At 36.0% G+C, this 26,595-nt stretch overlaps 1 protein-coding gene across 11 annotated transcripts in view; it reads right to left on the bottom strand.

Moving 5' to 3' along the window:
* SOX6 (SRY-box transcription factor 6) overlaps nucleotides 1-26,595 on the bottom strand; it is a 382,586-nt gene that overhangs the window by 10,487 nt on the left and 345,504 nt on the right. For 9 of the 11 annotated variants that reach the window (XM_082762761.1, XM_082762760.1, XM_082762769.1 and 6 more), the window contains 3 exons: nucleotides 25,815-25,923; nucleotides 8,664-8,897; nucleotides 5,770-5,986 (listed from right to left, as the gene is read on the bottom strand). In XM_082762761.1, the coding sequence (XP_082618887.1) occupies nucleotides 5,770-5,986; nucleotides 8,664-8,897; nucleotides 25,815-25,923 (560 nt within the window). Of the gene's footprint in view, nucleotides 1-4,673; nucleotides 4,956-5,769; nucleotides 5,987-8,663; nucleotides 8,898-25,814; nucleotides 25,924-26,595 lie in introns of those variants that run through there. The other 2 variants (XM_082762759.1, XM_082762762.1) reach the window with 2 other exon arrangements.

Raw genomic sequence — 26,595 nt, 5'->3', positions numbered from 1 at the left:
CTTGTATCAGGAATGGTGTGACCAGCAGGGCTAGGGAGGTGATCGTCCCCCTGTACTCGGCTCTGGTGAGGCCGCACCTCGAGTACTGTGTTCAGTTTTGGGCCCCTTGCTACAAGAAGGACATCGAGGTGCTTGAGCGGGTGCAGAGAAGGGCGACGAAGCTGGTGAGGGGCCTGGAGAACAAGTCCTACGAGGAGCGGCTGAGGGAGCTGGGCTTGTTCAGCCTGGAGAAGAGGAGGCTCAGGGGCGACCTTATCGCTCTCTATGGGTACCTCAAGGGAGGCTGTAGCGAGGTGGGGGTTGGCCTGTTCTCCCACGTGCCTGGTGACAGGACGAGGGGGAATGGGCTTAAGTTGAGCCAGGGGAGTTTTAGGTTAGATGTTAGGAAGAATTTCTTCACTGAAAGGGTTGTGAGGCACTGGAAGAGGCTGCCCAGGGAAGTGGTGGAGTCACCATCCCTGGAAGTCTTCAAAAGACGTTTAGATGTAGAGCTTAGGGAAATGGTTTAGTGGGGACTGTTAGCGTTAGGTCAGAGGTTGGACTCGATGACCTTGAGGTCTCTTCCAACCTAGAAACTCTGTGTCTTTTTATAAGCAGTAAGAAGGAAAAAAAAAATGTTTAGGACAGGGTTGTGAACTGTCTTTATATACATAAGTTGTCAGAATTAAGCTTTACACTAAGTGAGGAAATTCATATATTCCTTATCAATGTTTATCAAGTTATAAACGTTTATCAAGTGAGAAAAACTTTTTTTGCATATCCACATTTCAATGGGATGGGGTACATTTGTCTAAGTATGACCTATTTCAAAGTTCAAAGGGAGCAGGTCATCTTAGCATAATGAAACAGAATTTACAGAGCTGCCTTTTAATTAAGACTGCACTAAATATATGACAAATGATAGAGTGAATCTAACTGGTAGAGAACTTGATTGGTATAACAGGAAAGTTGAAGGCGTACTGAATTTGTCATTCATCAACACAGCTCTTTTTAGCATGTTAAACAAAAATCAAATGTGGTATGCATGCCTGCTGTGGAGTGGGTAATAACTGTGAACTTGAAATTATTCTATCTCACTATAGAACTGTAAACAAGTGTTAACTGTACCACCTAAATAGGAAGTATCTCAAACTTGAACTCACTTGCTAGTGAACATTTGCGAGCACTTAACCATGGGCTACCGTACATGCCCAGTAACTGGGCACCTACCTCTAACTTGAGCCTTTATCATTTAGGGGTGATCACGTTGTCACTGTAAATTCTGCTTAAGTCACTGCATTACATCCCAGAAAGCCATAATTAAGATACAAGAAACTATATGGATTATATATGTTACTAGAGATGAGTGTTGTCATTTTTTTAGTTAATTAAGTTCTACAGGGTTTGTCAGGGCACAGAAGTCAAAGAGCATATATTTTTAGTCTAACCATGCTCGTTCTTGAAAAGGAGAGTTGGAGTTTCTAATTTATTACTCTGGCCTTTTTTTTTTTTATTATTTGTAGTTCTTAAAGACATTCACTTTTGTTGTATATTTAATAACATTAAATTCCACATGTTTAATCCTTGAATCTAGGTGGAGTTTTGTCTTTCAGAGGATCTTGGAGAGAGGACATAAAAACAAGCTTTACTGAGAGCTACAGGTTACAGCTCAGCTCAGTTGCACATTGTTACAGTGTCCACTCAAGGATTTTTTCTGCCCGGCTGAGATTTCCAAAACCCAACAGTAATCTTCCTATCTCTTCAGATCTGTGAGCAATGGTGATGCATGGCTACATACCCTGGCTTCAAACCACTCCTGTCTCCATCATCTCCTCTTTGCGAAGGAAATCCTCTGATGGCCAATTACTACAGGTCTCCTGCCTCTCTGCTCTGCCAGCAGAGAGACGTGTCCATCTAACATGTCCATCCAGTCTGGGGCCATAGATCTGGCCCCAGATAAAAAGGATCTGGCCCAAAATAGTTAGGTAAATGTAAGAGAGAAGGTAACATGAAAATTTTTGGATCAATTGACCTGCTCACAAGTTTGTGGCATTAAGAGAAAATTCTGCTTTTGAATTTTGCAACACTAGCTAAACATTTAAATTGGCAAATTACCATCATTTTCTGATCCCTTCCCAACTATTTTCTGACAGCTGTTTAAATGACTGAAGCAAAATCAATTGCATTAAAGAAAATGCTTCTATGCTACACAACCTTGAAACTTACATCTCCGTAAGGAATGAAATAACAGTAAATCTCACAAAAGTACCCATTGTGTACTTACTTTAAGTTCAAGCTACAGGAATATAATATTACAGCTTTATTCAAAACTGTAGTCTAGCAACATTCAGACTACATATGTGTACAGTAGTTATAAACACTATAAAGGCTTTATTCTAAACATCTTACACTGGTAAAACACAAAAATGTTATTGCTTACATCATTTTGCAGAGAAATGCATATATCATGTACTCCTATTTAAAGTGAACTAGATTAAAAATGACTGAGAAATTAATTATTTTTCATAAGACAAGGCAACAAAAGACAAACTCTTGACTTAAAATGTCTGAATTTAAGGCTTATATATGTTCCATTTCTTTACATTTAATTATGTGTTAGAAAAATTACAATGGAACATAAATTGTAAGTCACATAAATATGAATTATTTAAGTTTATTGTCTTCCTAATTTGGAAAAAAAAATGTTAATATAAGGATGCAATAGAAGGCCTATGCACGTGTTCAATTCCTCTCCGTTACTTAAAATATTTGACAGCACATAGAGTTTTGCTGGTCTGTCTCCAAAGCATGAATTTCCCGCCCAATTTATTCCAAGAAATCTCCACTCTCACTCAATTCTCTGGAAGTTTTTATTCAAAAAAATGTGACCAGAGCCTTGCCATTCATTACCTTATTTCTCTACTTTATTTTAAAGTTTATCTGCTTTGTATACTGAGAATCACTAAACAATTTTTCTGCGTCTTACAAATATTTATCAAAGAATGTGGCTCACTGAAGTCAGCAGCATGAGCTTTTTGCATCTTAAAAGTTTAAGCAGCATAAAACTCTTTTCTTGTTTGTTTGTGGGGGTGTATTAATTATACACATGGGAGGATTATTGTATGCTAGCCAATGGTTCAACCATAGGGATCTGATAGAAATTAGCCCTTACTGGATTACTACAGCAGTATATGTACATTTGGTGTAAGAGAACACCAAACACAAATAAGAAAAAATACTTTTTGTTGCTATTTGTAGATTCCTCTAGATACCTGTCTGTCTTTCTATCTTTCTCTTCACATCTGACCTGTTTTTTATTCTGTGAGGATAAGTTTTTGCCATTTTAGCATACCCACTCCCACCTTAATCAATATGTTCTAGAAAGAAAGAGAAAAAGAAAGAGAGAAGGAAGGAAGGAAGGAAGGAAGGAAGGAAGGAAGGAAGGAAGGAAGGAAGGAAGGAAGGAAGGAAGGAAGGAAGGCAGGAAGGCAGGCTAGTAGGACTTCAAGTAGCATGAAGCACTTGGCACATTTCATTACAGTCTATTTCATACTTTTATTCTCTATTGTATGCTGAAATATTTCCTGTAAATGTAAAGTATATTCAATCCTAAAAAACATATTTGTCTCCCATTTCATTCTGAAAAGGAAACTGCATCTCAGCTCCCACAGCTACCGTTCTGAAGGAAGGTTTATGTTGTTTGTTCCATCAAAAGAGTGGAAAAATGATGGGTGCACAAGGTCAGCTAGGAAAACTATTCCAACTGATGCTTTATGTGATATATAAAGGTAAACACAATAAAAAGTAAGTTTAAGAAGTTGATAGGCCCAATTACTTTATTTCACTTAATCTGCTTCAGATGAAATGCTACTTCTTAGTATTCAGTGAACTATTCTGAAATAAATGATGACATATAAGTTTTATGTTTCAGTTCATAAAGCAAATCTTCCAATAACTTTGTTTTAATTTGTTTCTTTAAGGTAAAAAGAAATTTTGGGTGATAGTGAGAAGTCACACAAAAGCATGAAAATATTTCTAGAAATCATAGTGTGTTTTCCCACTATCAAAATTTATATCTATTCTGAACTGCAACATGGATCTCATTTCACCTTTATCAAACACATCCAGTAGACTTCAAACACCTTTTATCATTACTTTCAAATCTAAAAAACATTGTTTCCAGTATAGTCCTTTGCAACACAGTACGCGTGCAAAGATTTTGATATATAAGGAAGATGTTAAATTCTGGTTGCACCAGCAGTTTTGTTTTCATTAGATTTTATTATGTTTGTTTGTTTGTTTTGTTAGTTTTGTTTTGTTTTTGTTTTTGAAAATTCACAGTATCACTCTTGTGTAGGGACTTGCTTTAGAACTTTATTGAATCTGTCCTCCACACTCACCTCCATATTAGCCATCAGTCCTGATATATGAAATGGTACTACTTAATACTGTTTTGAATTAGCAAACAATTCTCAGTTTTTCCAGACTGCTGTTTTGGCATTTCTTTTGCATTTCTTGTACAGATATGACTTGGTCTGTCAATCTGCTTTAGAAGACATAAACTAGTGTTTCATTTCTTCAATCTGAATATAATTTGTTATGTTCTGTATAAATTCAGATTTCTATTTAGGGTTCTAAGTACAATTTTGATGGAAGCCTATTAGTCAACAATTTCCCTTAGAGCAAAGAACAAAAAACAATGTTAAAATTGTAGACTGGAAGGTTATTTCAATATATCAAAAACACTTCTATTTACTGATTGAAGAAAGAGCCCACATTGTTGCAGGCTGTACCACAAAATAATTGACTGCAACAGGAGTTCTGCATCCCAAGCCAAAAGTGAGGGCACATAATCGACGTCAAGGTCAATTATCTGGTAGTAAAGTACCCAACAAAAGGAGAGTATTGTGATTAGAGAAATAAGCAGAACATTGTGAATTTGGAAGGGCTGGCAGTGGAGACAGCTTTTAGACTCTCTGTAAACCACCAGAAACATTGTTAGAGCGTTGAGCATCACAGATGAATTCATTAAAACAAAACAAAAAAACCACACACACAAAAAAAAAAAAAAAAAAGAGAGAAATCAGTTACGGTGCAGTTGTTTCACTAGACTTTTGCTACCTTTAGTCTGCCTTATGAAAGAGTTCTGCCTTCTCTCCTGAAGAATAGAGTTAATACTGTTAAAAAACACACAGGATCTTTCTGAGCTATATTTTCCATGTTGTATACCTATCCAGTCAATCTATGCACTACTTGAAACACTCATCCTAAACAATGTGTTTTTAAAAAAGATCGTTTGCCACAGTCCTATATGTAACAAAAATCCTCATACCTTTATGTAACGATATCATGTGTGTTCCTAATCTGACCATTATTACTTCTGTACCTTTTACCATTTTCCACCTCTTCTGACTCCTTATTCTACACTGGAATAATTTTTTGTGGTTTCCTTTTTGCTCTTGTCTTAATTTAGGAAATGCTCATTACTAACCCAGAATGGAATAGCATACCACTAGCTTACAAGAAACATGATTCAGACCTTTCAGGCTAATGGGAAACAACTTCTTTTGACTTTGAAGAATTACATAGTCTCAAAATCAGCATTCAGTGGTCAGCTGATAGTTCCATCCTCTGTGATATATCTTATGTTTTTAATAAGATTTTATAGATTTAGATCCTTACCTTCTAAATGCCATTGGTAAGTGACTTTAATAGATAAGTCAATTTGTTTTCAAAGAGCCTGGTCTTTCTTTGTGGTGCACTGAAAACAATTAGAACAATAGTACTCACCCTACGGTAAAAAACTGCCTCATCTCCTGTCTTCGAGACCTCATCAGTTGTTTGTATTCACCAATACGCAATTTCTTTCCATCAACAATGCAGGTACGTTTTGGTCGAGGTTTGTATTTGTAATTAGGATACTTTTCTAGGTGGATTTTACTTAGCCGTGCCTGCTCCTCGTAATAAGGTTGTTTCTCTTGATTTGACATGGACTTCCAGCGAGATCCTATTAATACAAACCATCAGTGAGTGCTCAAGTGAAACAGGTTTGGTTTTACATACATGCATTTCAACACACCTTCTTGCCATAATAAACAAATTTTAAACAAGTTAATTAAATAAGCTGATTTGAATTTACATCAGCCAGCACTTGTATTTGGATGTACAACTTGAGACATCTTAAAAGAGCCTTGACTTTCAGATATTGCTGCAAGCCTAATGTATGTAAATCTCTCTCTATTAAATAGATGTACTTAAAATCAATAGTTACATATCAAAATCTCAGCCTCATGCAACAAAACAGACTTCATTATTTATTTCTTTAATAATATGAGCATTAATCTGTGAATAGCTCTTAGCTTTGTATTAGCACATACAATATAATGGTTAAGTAAGGTTTAAAACAATATTTTTAGTGTTAAATCTTTGATAGCTTTATGAAGATGGGGATTATATCCTCCTACTAATAGATACTAATATTTCACTAATTAGCAGGCTAAAATATCAAAACTTCATATATTCAATATAATTATGAAAAATCTCTTGTGTCCCTGGTGTCTTAAATTTACTAATCTTTTGATACAAGCTTGGCATAATATTGGCACCTTCACATATTTAAAATCCTATTATGTACATTATCTTCTGACCTCATGTAGTAAATGCACAACACTGTACTGAGAAAGTTGCATTTAAATTTCTTAGGAGAGGAGAGGAGAGGAGAGGAGAGGAGAGGAGAGGAGAGGAGAGGAGAGGAGAGGAGAGGAGAGGAGAGGAGAGGAGAGGAGAGGAGAGGAGAGGAGAGGAGAGGAGAGGAGAGGAGAGGAGAGGAGAGGAGAGGAGAGGAGAGGAGAGGAGAGGAGAAAAAAAGAAGGGAAAAGAAAAAGAAAAAGAAAGGAAAGCACATTTGTAATTCTCTATCCCACTTCAGGTACTGTAAACTTTCATTGAAAGCTGTACCAATAAAAAAGTAAAAGAATTAATACAATGTACACAGGAAGAGGAAAAAGTATTCACAACTCTCATATTGTTTATAAGGAACTATCTAAACACTTGAATAGAGAAGGGTTTTTTTGTTGTTGTTTTGTTTTTTGTTTTTTGTTTTTTTTTTTTCAGGGGATAAGAAACTCAGAAAGTAGCTTTTTGGTGTCTTTTAGATGGATAAAATGATTACAGCTGTGGTAAACGTGGGTGGAAGCTATTCTTTTACCAAGATTTTTCATACATCAACAAATGGAAAAGTTGTATAAATATTATCCGTAGCCAGCAATATTCTATGTCAGTTCTAATATTTCAGGCTCTTTTCTCATTGTCCTGGAAAAGTTGCACAGATATTATATGGACATAGACTTATTTGTGGCAGAGCAGATACTGACAGGTTAATTCCATGGTTAACAAACATTCAATTGCTGGCACTTCTGAAATATTTATGCTGAAAGTTTACATTTTAATGAATACGGTTACTATACTCCTAATAGTTTTTTCACAGAATGCACACAAATAATATAGATTCCCTGCAGCTGCCAACACTGAAACAGTGCAGGTTTTATACAAAAACTGAAAGGCTATTCATATAACTTACTAATATGGTAGACAAAAATATGAGAACTACCACGTAAGATTTTGGAAGTTTTAGGGCACACTAACATTTATTTGCATGTATTCTTGCCTGTGATTGAATGAATAAATGCAACAAACTTTAGTAAGAACGTATTTGAACTCAAAGTTTAGAATAAAATGATTACAGATGAAACTTTATTTTTACTTTTATTTATTATGAGTTACATTTAGCATCTGTCTTCCACTTCAAAGACTCAGAAAGCAAATATAGGTTTTAACATTTCACCACTCATTCTCACGTATGTTTCTAATTCTCTAGAGGGGTCTCAAAAAGCAAATCAAAATCTCTCAAAAATGAGCCAATTTATAGTGGCAAAACATAACCCATGGTCTACTCCCTGATTGTCCCAATTTATACAAATTAAATGTTAACTATGGTGTCTTTTAATAAAGCAATATTTTAGTTTTATGATGCAAATGCATCCTTAGCTTTTGGAACGTGGCAGAATCAAACATAATTTTGCATTCAAGAAGGTATACAACTGCATATCTTTTGAACTGTGCCAGGTTTCTTGCTACTGCACTGTCTGACATAAACCTTTGATTATGATTTTGTACTTTTTTTTTTTTTTTTTTTTTTTTTCCCCTAGTAATTCTCCAGGAAGTACCATTCTGCACTCAGGTGATGTGTAGTTCAGGTGATTTCTAATGGGATCTTGCAGTTAGACATTTTATCGGGATATATGCTTGCAACAGTTTTCTCAAAACATTCTTTATGAATGTTGCTCATTCTAAAACCTATATTGTGAGTCTGCTGTTGAAAATAAACAGAATTATTTAAAGGAAAATAAAAGGAATGAAAACAACTCATGAGTTTTTATTTGTATAAGTTTCAGTAATTTTGATTCCAGTTACCATCTTTCTGACATAGCATGTCCTAAAATTAGAGAAGTTGCATATCCAAGAAGGAAGTTACTAGCCTGTGTCACCGACTTAAACAACCTCATCTTTTCACATCCCAAAAACAACTAACCCATGCCAACTGCCTCTGCAATGACATAGCCTTTTAAACATTCCTTGATTTTGTTTCAGTTGCAGTCTTGATTTGGTCATTGTCTTGCACTTACCTAGGATTTTGCTAATGTTGGAGTTGTGCATGTCAGGGAAAGCTTGGAGAATTTTTCGACGCTCATCCTTTGCCCAAACCATGAAAGCATTCATTGGTCGTTTGATGTGCGGTTCGCTACTGGCTCGACCCCGTGAATCCCGGTAGACTCGAGCTTCAGCCACAGTGGCACCTCCTGTTGGCCAACAATAATACTGCTGTAGTTTAGCTGCAGAGCCATTCATTGCTTTACTTCCTGTAATGTCAGGGCAGGAAGAAACAAGATGGATGCAAAACATTATTATGTGGATTACGTAAGCGCTTTCAGTGCTGTTTATTTTAGCATCATTCTCTTTCTCTCTCTGCTGCCAGATCTATGAGAGAGAAAGAGAGACAGAGACAGAGAAAGGATGTCCAGTGATTTGGGTTGTTATTGGTCAAACTCACCCATCAACATCTGAATGAGAAAACAAATTGCACTGGTATTTCTCCAGTTATGAAGATTTGAAAAAGCTTCTGTTTGGAATCTTAACATAGCATAAATGTTCCAAGTACTCAACAAAACTCACATAAAAGTTACACCTGAGAATCCAGGCTGATGTAGACCTGTTCACACAAGTCATTTACAATGACTTCTGCTTGAGTAGCAAAGCACATGCAAAACATTTCATAAAATAAATTATATAGTACACTGAGGTACATGCTGCTAGTTGCATGGGTCTGATTATGTTTGGAGCTGAACATCTTAAAGTAACATCTCCTTTAGTTGAATTTGAGCAGTCAATCAGATATATGTAGTAAAACTGCCTGCCTTCAACACGTACATCATGTGCGGCATGCTGCAGCTTCAAGAATGGGTGACAAACACCCCAGTTTCTCCAGGGTGTTATGCTTTAATGTACAACAGTGTCCTGTCATTGCCCAGCCTCAGTTCAGCTTGTACATGCTACTTGTTGTTGTTTTTGTTTGTTTGTTTTTAATGCATCCAGCCCTGCTGCTTAGCCATAGACAGCAAAGCTTCATGGGGAGTTTTGAGTTCACAGAGATGAGGATGAGGTGTAGAACCAGTTAATGTAGAAGAAAGAGCTAACTTAACTAAGCCTGGATAAGGTACAGTTTTCCTAGAAAAACTTGCAATCATGATGATATGTTTTTAAGGCTTGGCCTTAGCTATAAAAGAAAGGCGAAAAGACTTTACAGTGGGAAAGTTACATACATAGTCTTACACCTCAACAAACGGGTCATATAATCAAATACCTCAAAAAAGCATGTTACTCGAAAATAAAATTCTCCAGTGATAGGCTTCCTTTTTTTTTTTTTTGTAAGCTATTCTTGCTCTAGACACTTACTTCACATTCACCAAAAAAAGTCTGGATCACACTGGAGATCTACTAATTTCAGTGACTGACTCTGAAGTTTTTAATTGTACAAAAACTAAGCTTCCTAATTTACTATGAAAATACTTTACCTTATTAAATACACCATTTCAAACATTTTGTATAGGAAACACATTTACATGAAAAAAGTCCTAAAATAAAGGATGCATAACTAATACATTACCTTTTTGCCACCAGGTCCACAGTACATTAATTTCATTTAAAATGCACTGACCATACAGGATAAATTCATTTTGCTTTATATGGTGTTGACAGGCATGTTTATTGTGCAGTGAAATGTAGTGCAGTTTCAAGCTGACTATATCCATCAACACAGGGCAATATGCTGACTACTGGGCCAGATGAAGACATACATTACCCTGAGAGCAAAACACTCATTCGTATACAGCAGTGTCTTCTCCTGAGGATCACTACGGTAATTTATGATGCCTCGAATGCCATTACTTTACAACTGACACCAATTTGGCAATTTGTATACTAACATGCATGCATGTAAAAGAAGGAAGGTTTGTGGCAAATGGAAGATGCAAAACTATTTTAATACTATTTTAGGAAAAGTACCATGCAACAGGTGTTTGGTGCTTACAGGAGACTGCAACTGCAGTCAGGTTTTTACTGCAAAAAGGAATAGTAGTTTTGCTGAGTGACATAAGATTCAGATCTGCATGTAGGACCAGTACCTAGGGTGTGTATGGTTAATGAGGCTTTGTTCATTGCTGTCAGAAGGCTTGCAACATGCACATCAAAGCTACCATCTTTTAAGAGAGGATATACTTATTGTGAAACTACAATAAATTATAAACATGTAAATCAGCACTGAAACATTTATTGAGACACATGGCTACATAATCTGAGAAAGATAAAATGTAGCACATAATGGTTATTCCATCTTTTTAAAGAATATCACAAAATTTCTAACTAGTATGTGAAAATATTAATAAGTCGGTAACAAATTAAAAAAATAAAAAAGAATAATATTTTTGATGAAAACATTCAGCTATTCTACTCACGGAAAAGAAAATAATACATATTTGAACCTGTATGATGATCTCTTACTTTCAGAAAGGTACTTATTCATTATGGCTAAGGAGTTTGTCCTTGGCCCTGTCAAACAGTTTTGGCAGGCAAAGACTACTTTTGCTGGTATCAAGATTATAGGCAGGGTTGTTAAACTGGATATAATTTAGAAAGGGGAAAAAAAATATATAAGCAGTCTATTTTCAGAGAAAGGTTATGTTAGAAAACAATTCTTAAAGTAATAAATTACAAACATCCCAAGAAGGCCAAGAAGCTTTGGCTGCATCTGCTTTAAGCAAGCCCATACTTGAAGGATTTGAAAAAGCAGCCAATGAGTTGATGTTCTTTGTGCTTGATCTCTGGGGGAATATTTGCAAGTTGACCCATAGGCCATCACAAAAGCATCTGCAAAATGAATTTCTGCAAATAACTAAAGTAATATAATCTCTGTGTTCTTGTAACTATCTCAAAGCTACAGAATTATATTCAGCATACAAAGCATTATAAGAAAATACTTTTGTTAGCATTTGATTCTACGTGGGGAGCCAGAAATTCTCAGTATCTTCTAAGCTCAGAAATGAAACACTAATGATATAAAAAGCACATATGCTCAGTGAGCTCTTGCAAGTTGAAACACATAAGAACAAGCTTTCAAACTGCATGGCTGTTCCTAAGTACTTCATCCTGTCATTCAGATATTTAAACAGTACCACGTCCTATATAAACAATTTCAACAGGTTTTACAAAGTAAGGATTTTTTCTTATTGTGATAGTTATAGTACTGACAGAGACACAGATGCCTGGAATTTTTGAAGAAAAGACATATACAACTGCAAGGAACTAGGTGTTTCACATCTGTTCTTTCTGAAAACGTTTTCAGAAAATCTAATAAAGAACAATCCCCAAATACTAGATAAAACAAAAAGCATACTACTGATGAAGGGTGAGAAGAGAGGAGAACAGTGGTAATCATCTCTCTATGGAGACTAATGCTCTGTTCATACTGCAGTTGTGGAAGGAGAGTTTGGTTTTCAGAGTCAGGATTTTGGTCCGGATTCAAACTTGTTGCAAAAGCAGTACGCTTTGGCTGCCCTAATGGCTTAGTTGGCAAAGAAATCTACACTTTGGCCTAAAGGCTTGGGCTATCCTCAAAGTGACACTTCTAGCTTCTGAGGGTGTAGACTGCCTCACTTCCTAGCTCCTTTGCATTTACTCAACTTGTCAGAACTTTAATGATTTAAAGCTAAAAACAGTTTGAGGAGAATTATCACTTTTTGTGGATATATGGCAATCAACTGCCCTGTGGGAACACGATTCCAGACTAGGGACAACACTAGGTCAAAGAACAGCACAGAATGAATCTAAAAATGTTACAGCCTCATTAAAATAATTTCAAACAATGTTTTTCTTCCAAAAGAGACTGACTGTTCTCCAATGCATAGGCAAGAGGAATTCCTGGGCTACAGAAAGAGAAAAATATCTGATAATCCACAAGAAAAAGATAAACATTTTCACATGAATGAAATGTTAAGAAATGTACAGTAACAATTGTTACATTATTTATTTATTTATTCCTGTATTTATCTAAGTTTCTCACCTTTTACAATGACACGCATTTTAGGACAGGCACCATCTCCTACCATGTTCGCTGAACATGGCCACATGAAGGTTTCATCTTGGCCACATGAAGGTTTATCCTACTGTCTTTAATAGAACAGGATTTTACTCTCCGTTTTATACATCATTTACCACAACAAAACATCAGATTCAGCCTTTACAAGTTAACAGAGTGCAGATAATAATATCCATGACACAGAGGAGCATAAAAGGTTGAGAAAAAGATGAAGAAAGAATGAGAAAAGAAGTGACAGCAAAAAGAAAGAGATTTTTATCAGTCCCTCTGTTATTCCTTAATTACTCTTCCCACTCTGGCCATTGATTCATGTTTGAAGTAACACATTTCCTTTGAATCCCCTCACATAACGAATCTCTGGCTACTCTAGAGAATACACTGCATACCATCTTCCATAGACATATACCAAGATAGAATATATAGAAATAAAGACAATCTTTTTAGGTTTCTAGTGTCAAAGTGACTGGTTAGCAGAAGTGCTCATATCATCAGTTATTCATTAGACTGAGATGATATTTTTGTCTACTTTGGAAAGAACTGATCATGATCTCCAGAATATCTGGCCCTGAATATGGTAATAAAACTAGCACTGCTAGCAGCTTGCATTGCAGAGACCAAAACCTAATGAACAAGCAATTAAGAGTCACTTTTGCTACTAGAGATGGGTTACTCACAAACAGGGAAATGCAATAAGAGCAGGAAGCATGAAAACATGGGTTGGCAGTCCCCCTTCCTGACCTTAACACATGGACAGACAAATGCAGCTTTTATGAAAGCTACAGCAATATTTTAAATGAAATAGAAAAATGCAGATTTGGAAAGAATAATATAACAAATAAAAGCTTTGGAAGATTAATAATACCAGAGTAATTATTTATCTATTTTTGAGCTATTAAGTTTGATGTTTAACTTTAGAGAAGATTAGACAAATGACTACTTCACTTTAACCTAGGAGATTTGTGGCAGGGTTAGTATAACACTTATCTTTGTTTTGTCCCTTGTCTGCCTCTTACTTCCCCATTTTTGTTTTACCCTCACCCATATTCAGAAGACTTTCTCATTCTTTATCACCAGCCTGCAAGAGAGGCAAAATAAATGGGCATCTCTTAACTATTGTCAGTACAGGCATGTCTCGTTATCACTGTGCAAAACTAACACCTACTTGGAAACATGACTAGCTACCTGACAGGGATGCTGTAGTCACACAGACACAAATACTCTGCAGGGAAGTGTCTGTTCATCAAGCTGGTTTCATTCCAAATGCTAAACAAATATTATTCTGCTGGGATTTGAGGGCCCAACATATCTTACAGGCTGCATGTCAGGGAACAAAAAGGGGATGAGAACTGAGAAATACACGAGTGATTCATTAAATAGTGTAATATTTAAATGGGCTGAAAAATATTTCACCTGTAAAGGTTCTAAAATGTGCTAAGTGAATACTAAGAGTTGGGAATATACTGTAGCAGAGGTTAGCTATATTCATGCAATACTTAGTTATGATAAGGCTTCTATTTTTCCTGTTAAGAGACTCCATTCTCTTTAAAACATCAGCAAGAAGAACCAAGAGGGAATTCCCTAAGGTCAGCTCTGAGGAAACATAAACCTCTAATTCAATAACTCCGCTACTGCACTGAAAAAGGCCTTATTATTGCAACATCCATATGGAGTCAATTGGACATTAATGACTAATCAATCCCTCCCCTTTCTATTCTACTTATAGTGTCACAAGCCATGTTTAGATTAGCCCATTTCCTGCTTAGGATCGCTCAAGATGTCTTTTGTTCTTTCAGGGCTGGCCTGATGGAGGCAGCTTAAACAAACACACGACCCAAGTGGTGCAGGAGTTATAAACTGCCATATGTGAATGAACAAAGGGGCCATACTAAAGCCTTTTGTGGTATTTGTTAATGTTTTTCATCTGAGTTTAAAAAGACCTAATGACTTTGCGGTGAGCTGATGCATGTGGCTCGTGGCTTTGCAAAATGAAGGAAATTCTACCCAGTTATATATCAGCATATATTTTCCGAAGTGCCTTGTTTTCAGTTTTGGTGGCAGTGAGTTTACTATTTTAGTACATTTGTTTTACATATGCAAGCAAAATTCTTAATCTTGAATAAAACACAGCACCAGTTTTCACAGCCATCCTCACAACCTGTATATATGTTTTCCCCCATTTGAAAGACAGGAGCTAAAATTAATAGTGAAGTATATTCTGTGTGTAAAACCAAATCAACTGTTCTCAGCTCTGTCAGTGGTAGCAGTTTGCTCACTGGTGTTCAAAGCTCAACTGTTAGTTGGGTCATATTAAAGGCTGAAACAATATTTCTAAATAAGCTGTTATCACATCCATGCTCCACAGCCAGCCATGCCCAAATCTACATTATTTAAATGAATCAAAACCGCTAAATGCAACTATTTTCTTGATGACTTACACAAACAATTTAGATTTCTTGACCACATTTTATGGCAAAATTAACCCTTACAGAAATTGGGCACAGAGTACAGCTAAAATAATGAAATTATAAATTCCATGGAATATTAACTGAATTAGTTAATGCTTAAGGTCTGACTTAAGCCCTCAAAGGCCAGCATAGCCCCACTTGTGCTGTAACACAAGAGCTTGAGAAGTTATTCTCTGGAGATCCACAAAACATCTAGATAGAAATTGGCATAAAGAAGCAGTCTCTACTATAAATTTGGGGATGAATGTAAGTGTTGTAAGATTTTTCAATCATGTGCCACTTGCAGACTTCAAGACCCTTCACAGATAATTAATTAAACACTAACAACCCCCTTCTGACATAGATATTATTGACAGAGAAAATGTGAAACACATTTAAGTTCAAGGTTATTCAGTCTAAGTAATGACACCAGAAGTACTGGACTGCCAGTCATCAGGTCTAACTACAATCTACATCCCCACAAACACTATTGCTGTTTCCCTTTGATATTTCATTTTATAGTCCAGTGAGGAAAGTAAAGGCCCATGGTAACAAAAAACATGGACAAAATACCCCAGCCCATGAGAAATATTGCTAAGAGTTATTATCAGGTATCTGACAAGATCTATTGATACTACAAATTTCTTTGTTTTGTTTTCCCAGAAGAAAACCTGCTGCTTTCTGAAATTGTTGTTACTATATTAATCATCTTCCAAGTCAAAACAATAGAAAAAGGAATGCAATAATCTATTTACCAGGAACATGTTTTCATAAGAGTAACAGATTGATTGCCAGTGCAAGTGTTAACCCACATAATTTCAAACTTCTCCTGACATCACAGTGTCACCCAGAACATCTAGAAACCATGATATTGATTTTAAAATGCAGGGATTAACTCTGCAATCTTCAGTCATCCCTAACAGTTTTTTAGAAATCCTGCCCGAACAAGGGCCACAGGACATGATCCATTCAGATTTCAGTCAATGCTTTGTTTTGTTTTAAGATGGAGAAATGACAGACAGGAATTCATCACAGAGGAAAAGGCAGCCTGGCTTCATATTTGATGGATGCATTGTTCAAGGTGTGGCTGAACACTATTAATGAACAACTTCGCTTGCTCCAATGTATCAAAACAATGAATTTTAAAAGATTAAATTGAATGTGATTTTTAAAGGGAACTATGTTTAGCAATGAGAGAGAGCTTTACAAAGCCACCTCCCTCAAAATATGTGATATTAATGAAGTTCAGAAAAAAAACCTTGCAAAAGGTTTTAATGTGTTAGAATCACTCCATTAGTGACCCATTTCCTGGGTTAAATCTGCAATTGACTTTGGCACCTTCTAGCACATGCAACATCATTCTTTATATCAGTATAACTAATTCCCTTCCACTCAGTGTTTACTGTTCTCACTTGCCATATCATGTCAGTAATTAGATTGCAAGGACCTAGGGCTAGGGTATGCATATGCCATTTCTTCTTGCCTTTCATATGGAGTGCTGATATTACAAAAATTAATAATTAGTAAATAATACATCATGAAGGGAGAGAAACAAAACCAGCATGATAACAGGAATGCTAAGTTCATGAGTAATAATAAATGTTAGGAAAAACTCTTAAGGCTAATTTTTTAAATATGCTGCACCTGCATATGTGGGATTTGTAAGTGAAGCCAGGAAGACACTTTTACAAATAAGGCACTGCCATGACCAAATATGTTGCCACAATTATCTGATTGGGAATTAAAAAAAAAAAAAAAAAAAGAGGGATTTGCTATGAAAAGAGGGATTTGCCATGAAATAGGCACCTATGTGAAAAATCCTCACAGGAAGCTGTGCTTCCTGTGAAACTGTATCTGCCCAATTGAAAAGATAATTGAATATTTGCAAAAGCTATGAAGGTACTGTAATGCCCACCCCAGACACATTTTGGACCACTGATTCCCTAAAATTAAATCAAAACACAAATGAAGAAAATATTTTCCTCTTGCTACTAACTTCTGCACTGAAGGCTTGCTTGGATACTTGGCATATCTATGTGGAAGAAAAGCAGATGCTCTTAAACACTTGTCAATTGCTGAGATACTGAGGTTCCTGGAGGAGAAAATGGTACACGGTGTAAATTTAGAAAAATAGACAGTTGTACAAAGAAGACTGCTTGTCTGGAAGCTCTATCCATTGCTTATCCTGAATATACAATGCTCTTTTCTTAATATATTCATATTTCTGCCCTACTCCTAGTGCTCAAGAAGGTATGAAAAAGTGCAAGATTCCTCCCTCCTCCATGCAGCATGATGGTGCCTTTCTCCATCAACTGACAATTCACTCGTACCTGAAAATTTCACATTATTTTAAGCAGCTTTGATGTCCTTTGGCAATATTGGAGCAAGACAAAGATGTGTACAGAGCTAAGCATCAGTACCATGGGTTTTTTGACATCTATGGTAGCTGTACATGAACTCCAGAGTGTGAAAAAAATGTTTTAAACCACTGAGCTAATATATTGAATTTTTCACTTACTCCACTTAAAAATAGCTAAGCAAACTGACTGATGCTTTCAGGATTTGTGACAGTAATTTTCTCATGGGCGAAGATTTTCTTGTGTAAAACTGCAGCCCACAGTTACTTTTTACAGCCTTGTTCTAAATTCCTGAAAACAATGTTTTACTATATCATGGAAACTGTGACAAGCCCTTAAGTATAACTGTGCTAATGGGCACCCCTGAACAAAACTCTGGGCATTGTAACAGTGATTGTACATTAGAAATTCTAGCTACAATTTTAAAAATAAAGGTGCTATTCTAAAGAATCAATCACTGTAACATAGAAACAGCAAACGAGAAAGCCTGGTATTTAGCAGTAGGAAAAAAATACCTCAGACAGTTGAAAATCAAAAGGTAATACTTGTGGAAGACATCCAGATTTATTATGCTGAAAGTGAGAAGCATACTATATGTTTAATATTAGTATCTTGAGAGGAGTAGGTTTCAATGCGATGGGAAAATCAGTCCACACACCCTCAGCCCTCAGCTCAGATTTTTCAGTACTCAAAGTGGGAGTTCCCTCTGTAAAATATTACAGGGATGCTGGCAACAAGAAGATTCATAAAGTGGTTACCATCAGAAAAGTGATGGGATGGTTCTTAACGACAGAAGGGCTTATTCCTATCCCATCTGCAGACACTGAGTTACTCCAGGACTGAGGCACTGAATCTCATCCAACACAACTGAAATACTGTGCCTAAGTACTTTATCACAGATTCATGATCTGTTATGAGTTATTCTGAAAAATTTGAGCGTATCACTGAAGTTTCAGGCATAATCAAATAGCTTCATATGTGTTAAAAATGGCAACCACATTTAATGAAAGCCACCTTTTCGCATCTGTTCTAATTAACCAAGATGTTAAGAAGTTATTTTATCTTTAAATAATAAAGATAAACTTATGAGATTTTGTTTTTAAGACCTATAACAAGAATAGGGGGGGGGGATAAAAATTCCACTGCTTGAGCTTACTGCATTCTCTCTGGAAACGCTTCTTTATTTTCAGACAGCTTTCACTGTTTTCTGATTTTCATCTTTCCCTTCTCAACTGCCATAGCAACTATTACAAATATTTATGTGCGACAAATACTGGCGAGGAGAGGCATTCTTTCCTCCAGTATTTATGAGGCACTGTCACAAAAGTAGGCGATGCTTTGTCACGCGTGTACTACCTTCTGTTTACACCTCTGCATAGGAGGGTGTTAAACAAGTTACCTCACAGGCTTGGACTGTGTTGGCAGCCTGCCAGGATTGATCTGCCTGCAAAAATATGGTTCCCTTTCACCTACCTCTTCAGCCGATCAAAGTCGACCTTCTCTGGAGTTAAGAAGGACCTGTCTCACCCTTCTGTATAAACATTTAGCATTTATTTACTGTCGGGTATATATGAGCATGATGAAGCTTGGAGCATATGGTAAAGATGTTCCTCTAAGAAAGGATTGATGTTTTGTTTTGTTTTTTACTGAAGAGATTTGCAAAATCCAGACACCTGTCACAATGTCTGCTCTAGTGCTGGGATATCAGAAATGAAGTTTGACAGATGGTCAGAAATTTGGAGCTGTACAAAGTGGCAGTTTCTCCTCACCCTTAGGTATCACCCTTGTAGTCCTTTTATTGGTGCCTTTCTCATGTTTTTCTCATAAGGCCAAGGCAATCTCTTCTACATTGCAAAGACTCCTTGTGTTCCCCCAGTTAGCTCATTCCTCTCCTTCACATATACCTCATTGATTCCATGTTCGCTGCTGCTTCTGCCACTGCAACCACTCATCTGCTCACTGTATTCTGGAAGTGGGTAAAATCTGTGAGGATTCCTAACACTGCTTCTTTCTTTCTCCGCTATTCAATTTCCCTTGCTTTTGGGGAGGCATAATCTCTTGCTGTGCTACAAAATGCCTTGCAATGTGGCTATCCAAGTCAAATCTGAATGAGATGGACATAAAAAGAGTGACTGCTATAATTGCTGCAAACCCTGAACAATTCATTGACTTTGTATGCCGGACAGCAAATACACTGTCTGAAATGCTGCAGAACCAGATTCCTATGCTTATTATTTAATAGAAATATGTTCATTTAAAAACAAAGGTGAGCTTGGGTTCAGGTCCAAAATCAGGTTCAGAACAATATCTGAGTATATCTGAACTAGAATTAGTGATATCAAGCTAGGGCTTACTACTGCAGGTAGCCTATTACCGATGGTTATGCAGTGCACAGTCCCCATTTGGCTTGCATTCAGTCTACCTGATGAATGGTCAAAGATACCACGATCAAACAGATAAGGCTTAAAGCTAAATCACCTCAAACAGTGAGAATATAGAAAAACACAATCTTATACCAAGGAACTTACAAATTAAAGTAAGAGATGGCAGGCAGTGAAAGGGAAGACAGAGGTACTAATGAGGACACAGGCACCAAGTCAATTAATTGGACTAGAAGATGGGCTGGTACCAAACCCAGACTGGGGACTCCATGATACATCTTAATGACTGACTCAACATCTATGTTCATAGCAAAGCTGATCCTCTGGGAGTTTTTGAAAAGTAATAATCTAAAGGATGAAGTAAGTACATAGATAAAGAATATAAACAGCTAATTTTAAAATTCTTTTATCTCAATGAGCAGGGATGGATCTATCCCTCACAACTATGGACCATACTTAACATAGTCTAACAGATTTGTTTCAAAGAAAGAAGCAGCAAGTGCTAAACAAAATTTACAGAATCAGGAAGACTACTGCATAAGAAATAGAACAAATGAAAACATTAAAACAGGACTCAGAAGAAAAGGGCTTTGTGTGCATTGTCCCATATGGTAAACTCCGAGGCCAAATATTTAACTCGCAAGCCCCTGACTCTAATATATTAACACAAATGAACTTGGAACTAAATGTTAGAGCTAATATGGCATTTTCATCTATTTCTAGTTGCTTTTTAAAATTGAATTTACCTTTACAATGCAACTGATTTTTCACATTGGAAAATGGGACAGAGAACTTCTCTTTTACAAAATCACATAGTGAGACAGTGGCAAAACAATAACATTCAGATGTTGTTCAGGATACAATCAAGAAAACCATATATTAACAGATCCAATTCTTTGGCAGGAATTATGATCAGGTCTTGATGGAATATGAATCCCTACAATTGTTGAAGGAAACCCTACTGCAACCTGAGCTACAGTAAAATCAGTAATTGTCAGCAGGAACATTAGGTCTATTCTGCAGATTACTATCTAATACAAAGCAAAATCTTAACATACTTCCTACAGATTTTCCATAGCATTGGAACATAAGTACAAAAAATAGAAAAATCTATAAACATAGTGTACATTTTCTACAAGCACAAGTTGTATGTGATTCAAAAGAAGCAGCACTATCACCAAAGCTGTGTATCTATGGAAGGAGTTTCTGTTTCAGAACTAGAACCAAGAAAAGGTATTTAGATCATCCAATCTTCTCAAATAAAACAAGTAAATATTTTAGGTTCCTCCACCTAGAATTTAGCAAGGGCTCACCAACAACTCCTGACTATATTCTACCACACTGGTCAGTTAATATGTGTCAGTCACACTCATAGAGGAGTTTTAGCTAAAGACAGATTCAAAGCTGTCTTGGTGTGTCCATGGTAGATAGCAATTCTTCAATACTGACAATCTCAAATTCTCAAAGTTATGAAGCAGCCTACAGAAAGAATGATGTTTCATTTAAAATGATGAAGTTGGGAGAAAAAAATCTTGCTTAGTTCTATAATTGGCTGTTTCTTATAATTTTGCATGCCAGTTGCTGAGTATTTATGAGCCTCTCAAAACATGCTTTTTAATTTTGCCAGCTACAATTGAATCACACATTTTAACAGGACAACTCAGATTTCCAGGTAATGATAGAGCTGTAAGAGCTCGGGATTATTCATCAAATAGTGTCACAGCCAATGGCAATGTTTTTGAATACAGTCTGAGCATGGTTTTTAATATAGTTAGCCCAATCCTTCTGGTGGCTAAGAAAGTAGTAGAGATGTTGGTTTATATCATATTTAATATAAAACTCTTACAGATGATTCTCAGGCCTCCATTCAGATGAGAGTTAGGTCACTGTGAGTAACACAAGCTTAGAATACAACTTCATATGCTAATTCATCTCTGTAAGGACACCTGGTTACTATTAGTCTAAAGAAAGTTTCACACACTGAGCAGGGACAAGTCTAAGCCCTAAAGTTCATTCTGCAGTATCCTTTCATATTTATGTCTCATAATTGCATAAAGCCAAATGTAGGGAATTTTAAGACCTGTCTTCTAATTCGTGATTTAAAAATTACGCATGTAGCTTCAGCTTCTGATCAATAACCAAATACCACAAACATTCCTAGGATTAAAGGAAAATGTAGCTAGGAAAATCTGCCAAAGTCAGATCACTGACATATACCATAGATAAGATATAAAGAGTAGAGAGAAATCATTGCAAGATACTATTACAAAGGCATTCCATAAACACAAAAGTTTGCTGATATTTCTTGTAACAAATTACTTGAAGCTTAAAGGCTATGTCAAAGCTATGGTACTGGAGCACTTCCCAGATCTTGTCTGTCTCAGCTGCATGCTGGGATGAGACAGACATGTACCATGCCTCTGCACACTTAGTTTCCTTGGGAAATGCAGGTGTGCAGGTAGGCAGGGAGTGGAACTGCATTCCATCAGAGCACCCTTGGTATAGATTAGCAAGGGGGTAGGATGCTGTTCAAATTGCACTTCCCCACAGTTTATGACCATCAGTAGGACTAAATTTGGACTCCTTGCCTTGGAACAAGACTGTAAAGAAAAAAAAAAAAAAAAAAAAGCCATCTACAAGTATTTAATATATCTTTTCTAAGTGTAGTATATTTCACAATTCTGAAGTTTGAAAATTCTGGTGATGGGAGTATAATCTGATAGACCTAATAGCCACACACTCTATCAGAAATGCACTTGAACCTCATAGATCTGGATGATGAAGAAAGAAAGTGTTGTCAAAAGTTGGCCACCAATATGTTACTTCAGAAATGTTTATTTTCTGTACGACTGTGTAAAAGCATACAACAAAACAGGTAAGTATTATCTGAAGTTGTCTACAGCAATGTGCACTCAAAAATATATTAAGAAAACTGAAAAAAAAAAAAAAAAAAAAAAAAAAAGATTAAAAGTGACTATGACAGAACAGAAAAGAAGGTGTGTGAAGAAACACACCAGGTCTTAAAAGGTTATGATGATGGTTAGTAGGAACCTTTGACATTCAGTTGAGATTGTGACCTTGGCAACACGCCACAGTGCAACAAGGTTGTCTTCTTCTAGAGGAGGCAGAAGAGTAAGTTGTCAAGTTTCTTAGTAACCCAGCATTTAAACGGACACATGTACACAAGCACAAAATACTGGCAGTGCATACAAAAAACTTTGTGACTTTGTGAAGATCTGTAACAGATTCATAATGATTAGGAAGAAAGATTAATATTTTTGAAAATGAACAGAACCTGTAGCATGGTACAAAGCACCAGAGGCCGTAATTCAACTGCTAACATTTCAGCAGCACTCTTTCCAATGGACTTCCACTCTTAAGAGATGCCACGTTAGAAGTGCTATCTCCTCTCTAACTTGCCAAAGATGAGTGGCAAAACTTAGATGGTATTTTGAAAGTCTTTTTTATATCTTTCTAATATCTGAGTTCGCCTTGTCTATAACTGGAAGGTCAAATAAATATCTCAGTTTTGAAATTCTGCCAACGTTTTTTTCTCAGCTCAGCAGTGGTATTCGCCGAACACATCTTTTCCAGAGACATCTCTTGGCTGCTAAACAAAGTATGGAAATCTGAATCCATTCATGAACTCAGATTTCCCATGCAGCAACACACCATTCCCCAAACTGCCCCACCAGCTCTAGAAAGACACGAGCACTGTCCTTAAACTGGCACACATCACTGTAGCTTGGGTTACTACATATGTCAAAGCTTCGTTCTGCACTATCCAGTAACAAGAAGGGCTGTCAGTACCATGAGGTGTACCAGGATACTAAATTAAGGACACTAGAAAGAGAAAGGTTGAATTGAAGGAAATGAGTCAAACCCAGAGAGTTAGCTTTATGTCATAGGAATCTATAACTGCGTATCTATACGTATCCTGTAGTCACTTTTCATCCTAACTGAGGAAAAAAATACTCTTCAACATGTTGAAATATGAGAAGTTGAAGCAGGATGGAAATTTCTTCTCAAAGCAGTTTATAAATAACTGATTAGTCAATAAGTACTTTTGAAAGTCCCATGTATCTCCTAAGTCCTTTTTCCAGAAAAAGAACATTGCAAAACACCTGTCTGAAAGCTATTTCTTAACTATATTCTGTCCATTACTTTTCTGTTTAAACCACATCCAATTAGGTACAAGCAAATGACTCAGAAATAGTAGCTCCCTAAAAATGAGAATCTGGACATTATTGATTTTATAATGATCTATTTATATATACTGGGAAAATCTGAAATCTTTCATCAAAATGACAGCCTTCTAACAAATATGATTTTTAATAAATAGTTGATGACCTTTAGTCATCTTACTGTTATGGAGACCAGAAATCTTGACTATGAAAAATTACTTTAAAACAATTGTTTAAGCAAAAAGCATGTAAGCATGTGCTCATGGTATGTGTCAGTTCCACCTGACAAGCTAATCACGATTTTAAGCCGATAAGTAGGAATGTTTTGCTGAAATAAATCTGAATTTTACTATTCCTTTGTATGGATGAGTCAATACAGGAACAAGGATCCAAGGAACATCTTGGATATGAACTTGCACTGTCTCCACTCAGTGTATGTCCTTGTCCAAGGCTCTTTAGGTTTGCCCAAGAACTGATTGAAGATAATGTATGTCAGCTGGCAAGCAAGGAGAATCAGGACTCTAAGGTGTTTTATCACAGACATATCACGCACTACTTGTACATAAAATAAAATAAAATAAAATAAAATAAAATAAAATAAAATAAAATAAAATAAAATAAAATAAAATAAAATGACAATTGCTACTTTTCAGACTTCAAACTGAAGGGGCCTTATCTGAACCATTTATTTCTGGGTCACAGAGAGACAGAACAGAATCTGTGGTCAGAGTAGTACTTCTCTACACAGAAAATATTAATGTTTCTTAATCAGGCAAATTCTGTCTCTGTATTTTAAGAATAATTTGAAAAAAGACCTATTGGTCAACAGTCATGAACTTATTGGTCCTGTTCTTTTGATCCAAGAACAAAGCAAACTGATAACTTGTGAAATGCTTAGATATTAACAGAAAAAAAAAAAAAATATATATATATATATATATATTTATTAGCCTTTTTGCTGAAGAACAGTGGCATAACTAGAATTTGTGAAGTTAAAAAAAAAAAAAAAAAAAAAAAGGTAAATCCAGGGGGAAAATTTGCATTTTTTGCTAACTGAATGGTAGATTAATCTTACTAATCTTACTACAGTCACTGGTAGAGTTCCTATCTACCTACATGTTCTCTTGCAGTGTATGATAAGGTAGAGGTTAAACTCAGTCTTGAGAAACACTGATTTCCATCTCTAGCTTGATCCTGTAATGCATGATATACTGAACTCTCACTAAAATCAGTACAAATGCACTGAAGGTTTGTATCATGTATAAGGCATTCATACAGAAAATGTGAAATATTTTTACATTTTCACTTGACAGCTGTCTGTCCATAAAAGTGTGCTTGCTATATCTTGAATAGTTTGTGAGTGCACTGGTTGACAGACTTCTTAAAGAGCTCTAACTTTCTCCAAAGCTGCTAAATCCTTAAAAACTGGTGAAAGTATATACATGTATATACTGCCTTTCTGAGATAATTTTCTCAGTGTTCCCTACATTTTTATTAGTAGCATAAAATGTAAACACTTATTTGACAGCTCCTAGGGGAAGAAACAGCTATGTTGTAGAAGGGCTTAGAGTATAAATGCAATGCAGTATTTTTCATGTATCTGCCCTTTGCTATGGAGTTATTACAATCTCACAAAAATGCTCAAAAAATGCTACCCTGGGATATAAGCTAGACAGCACCTATGACACTAGCAGCATTTCAGATACAGAACCATTCTGTGATGCAGTGGTCAATAACCCACAGTCAAAATTGCAACTCACCTTCTGCATCTTCTGGCCTTGTAAGATCAATGACACCAGGGCCCAGTTTTCCATCTTCATTGGGTTTCCCTGTTAACTGGGGGCCTAAATTCTCAAACCTTGTTCTTTCCTGGAAAAGAACAGAAGTAGTCTTAATGCCCAAATATTTTATATCTCATTGTGAGCCTGTACATGGATGTATACACTGATACATGCCTTATTTTCTAAATACAAATAAATAACAAATGCATTTAATTAGAAATTTTACTCAGGGACTATTTTTTTTTTTTACAGATTCTGAATGTTTGCATTTATGAAAATCAGTTTTTAAATGTGAAACATATACAGAAGCTTTGAAATTATTTTGATCTGCACTGCCATAATGCATAAATGATTGTACATGCAAATACAAAACACTCTTGGCAGGGAACAGCGCCGACTGATGCTGCTCACTTTGCCTTTCCACTTATTTTCTAACTTAAACTAGAAAAGACAATCAACATTTGGGAGACATGAAAATTCAGAAGTTGAAAGAAGAGTTTGTATTAAAATATACTGCTAATTTAATGGAAAAAGCACTTTTTTTTTGCCACTTTCCAATTCAAGTTAGCACTCATACCTCTGAGAAAACACAAGTCTGAATTTTATGCAAGAGTTTTTCAAAGACAAGTATTTGAAAAAAGGAATAATAGATGATGGAACTGATACTATTATTTTGTCTAGGAATTTAAATTGTACCTTTGGTAGAAAGGGAACCTAAGGAGATAAAAAAAAATAATTAAAAAAAAATAAGGAAAGAAAA

This window comes from Aythya marila (assembly GCF_965140915.1).
Source record: "Aythya marila genome assembly, chromosome: 5".
Taxonomy (NCBI): Eukaryota; Metazoa; Chordata; class Aves; order Anseriformes; family Anatidae; genus Aythya; species Aythya marila.
The sequence above is the reverse complement of the archived record's forward strand: the minus strand, read 5'-3'. Positions and strand labels throughout refer to the sequence as shown.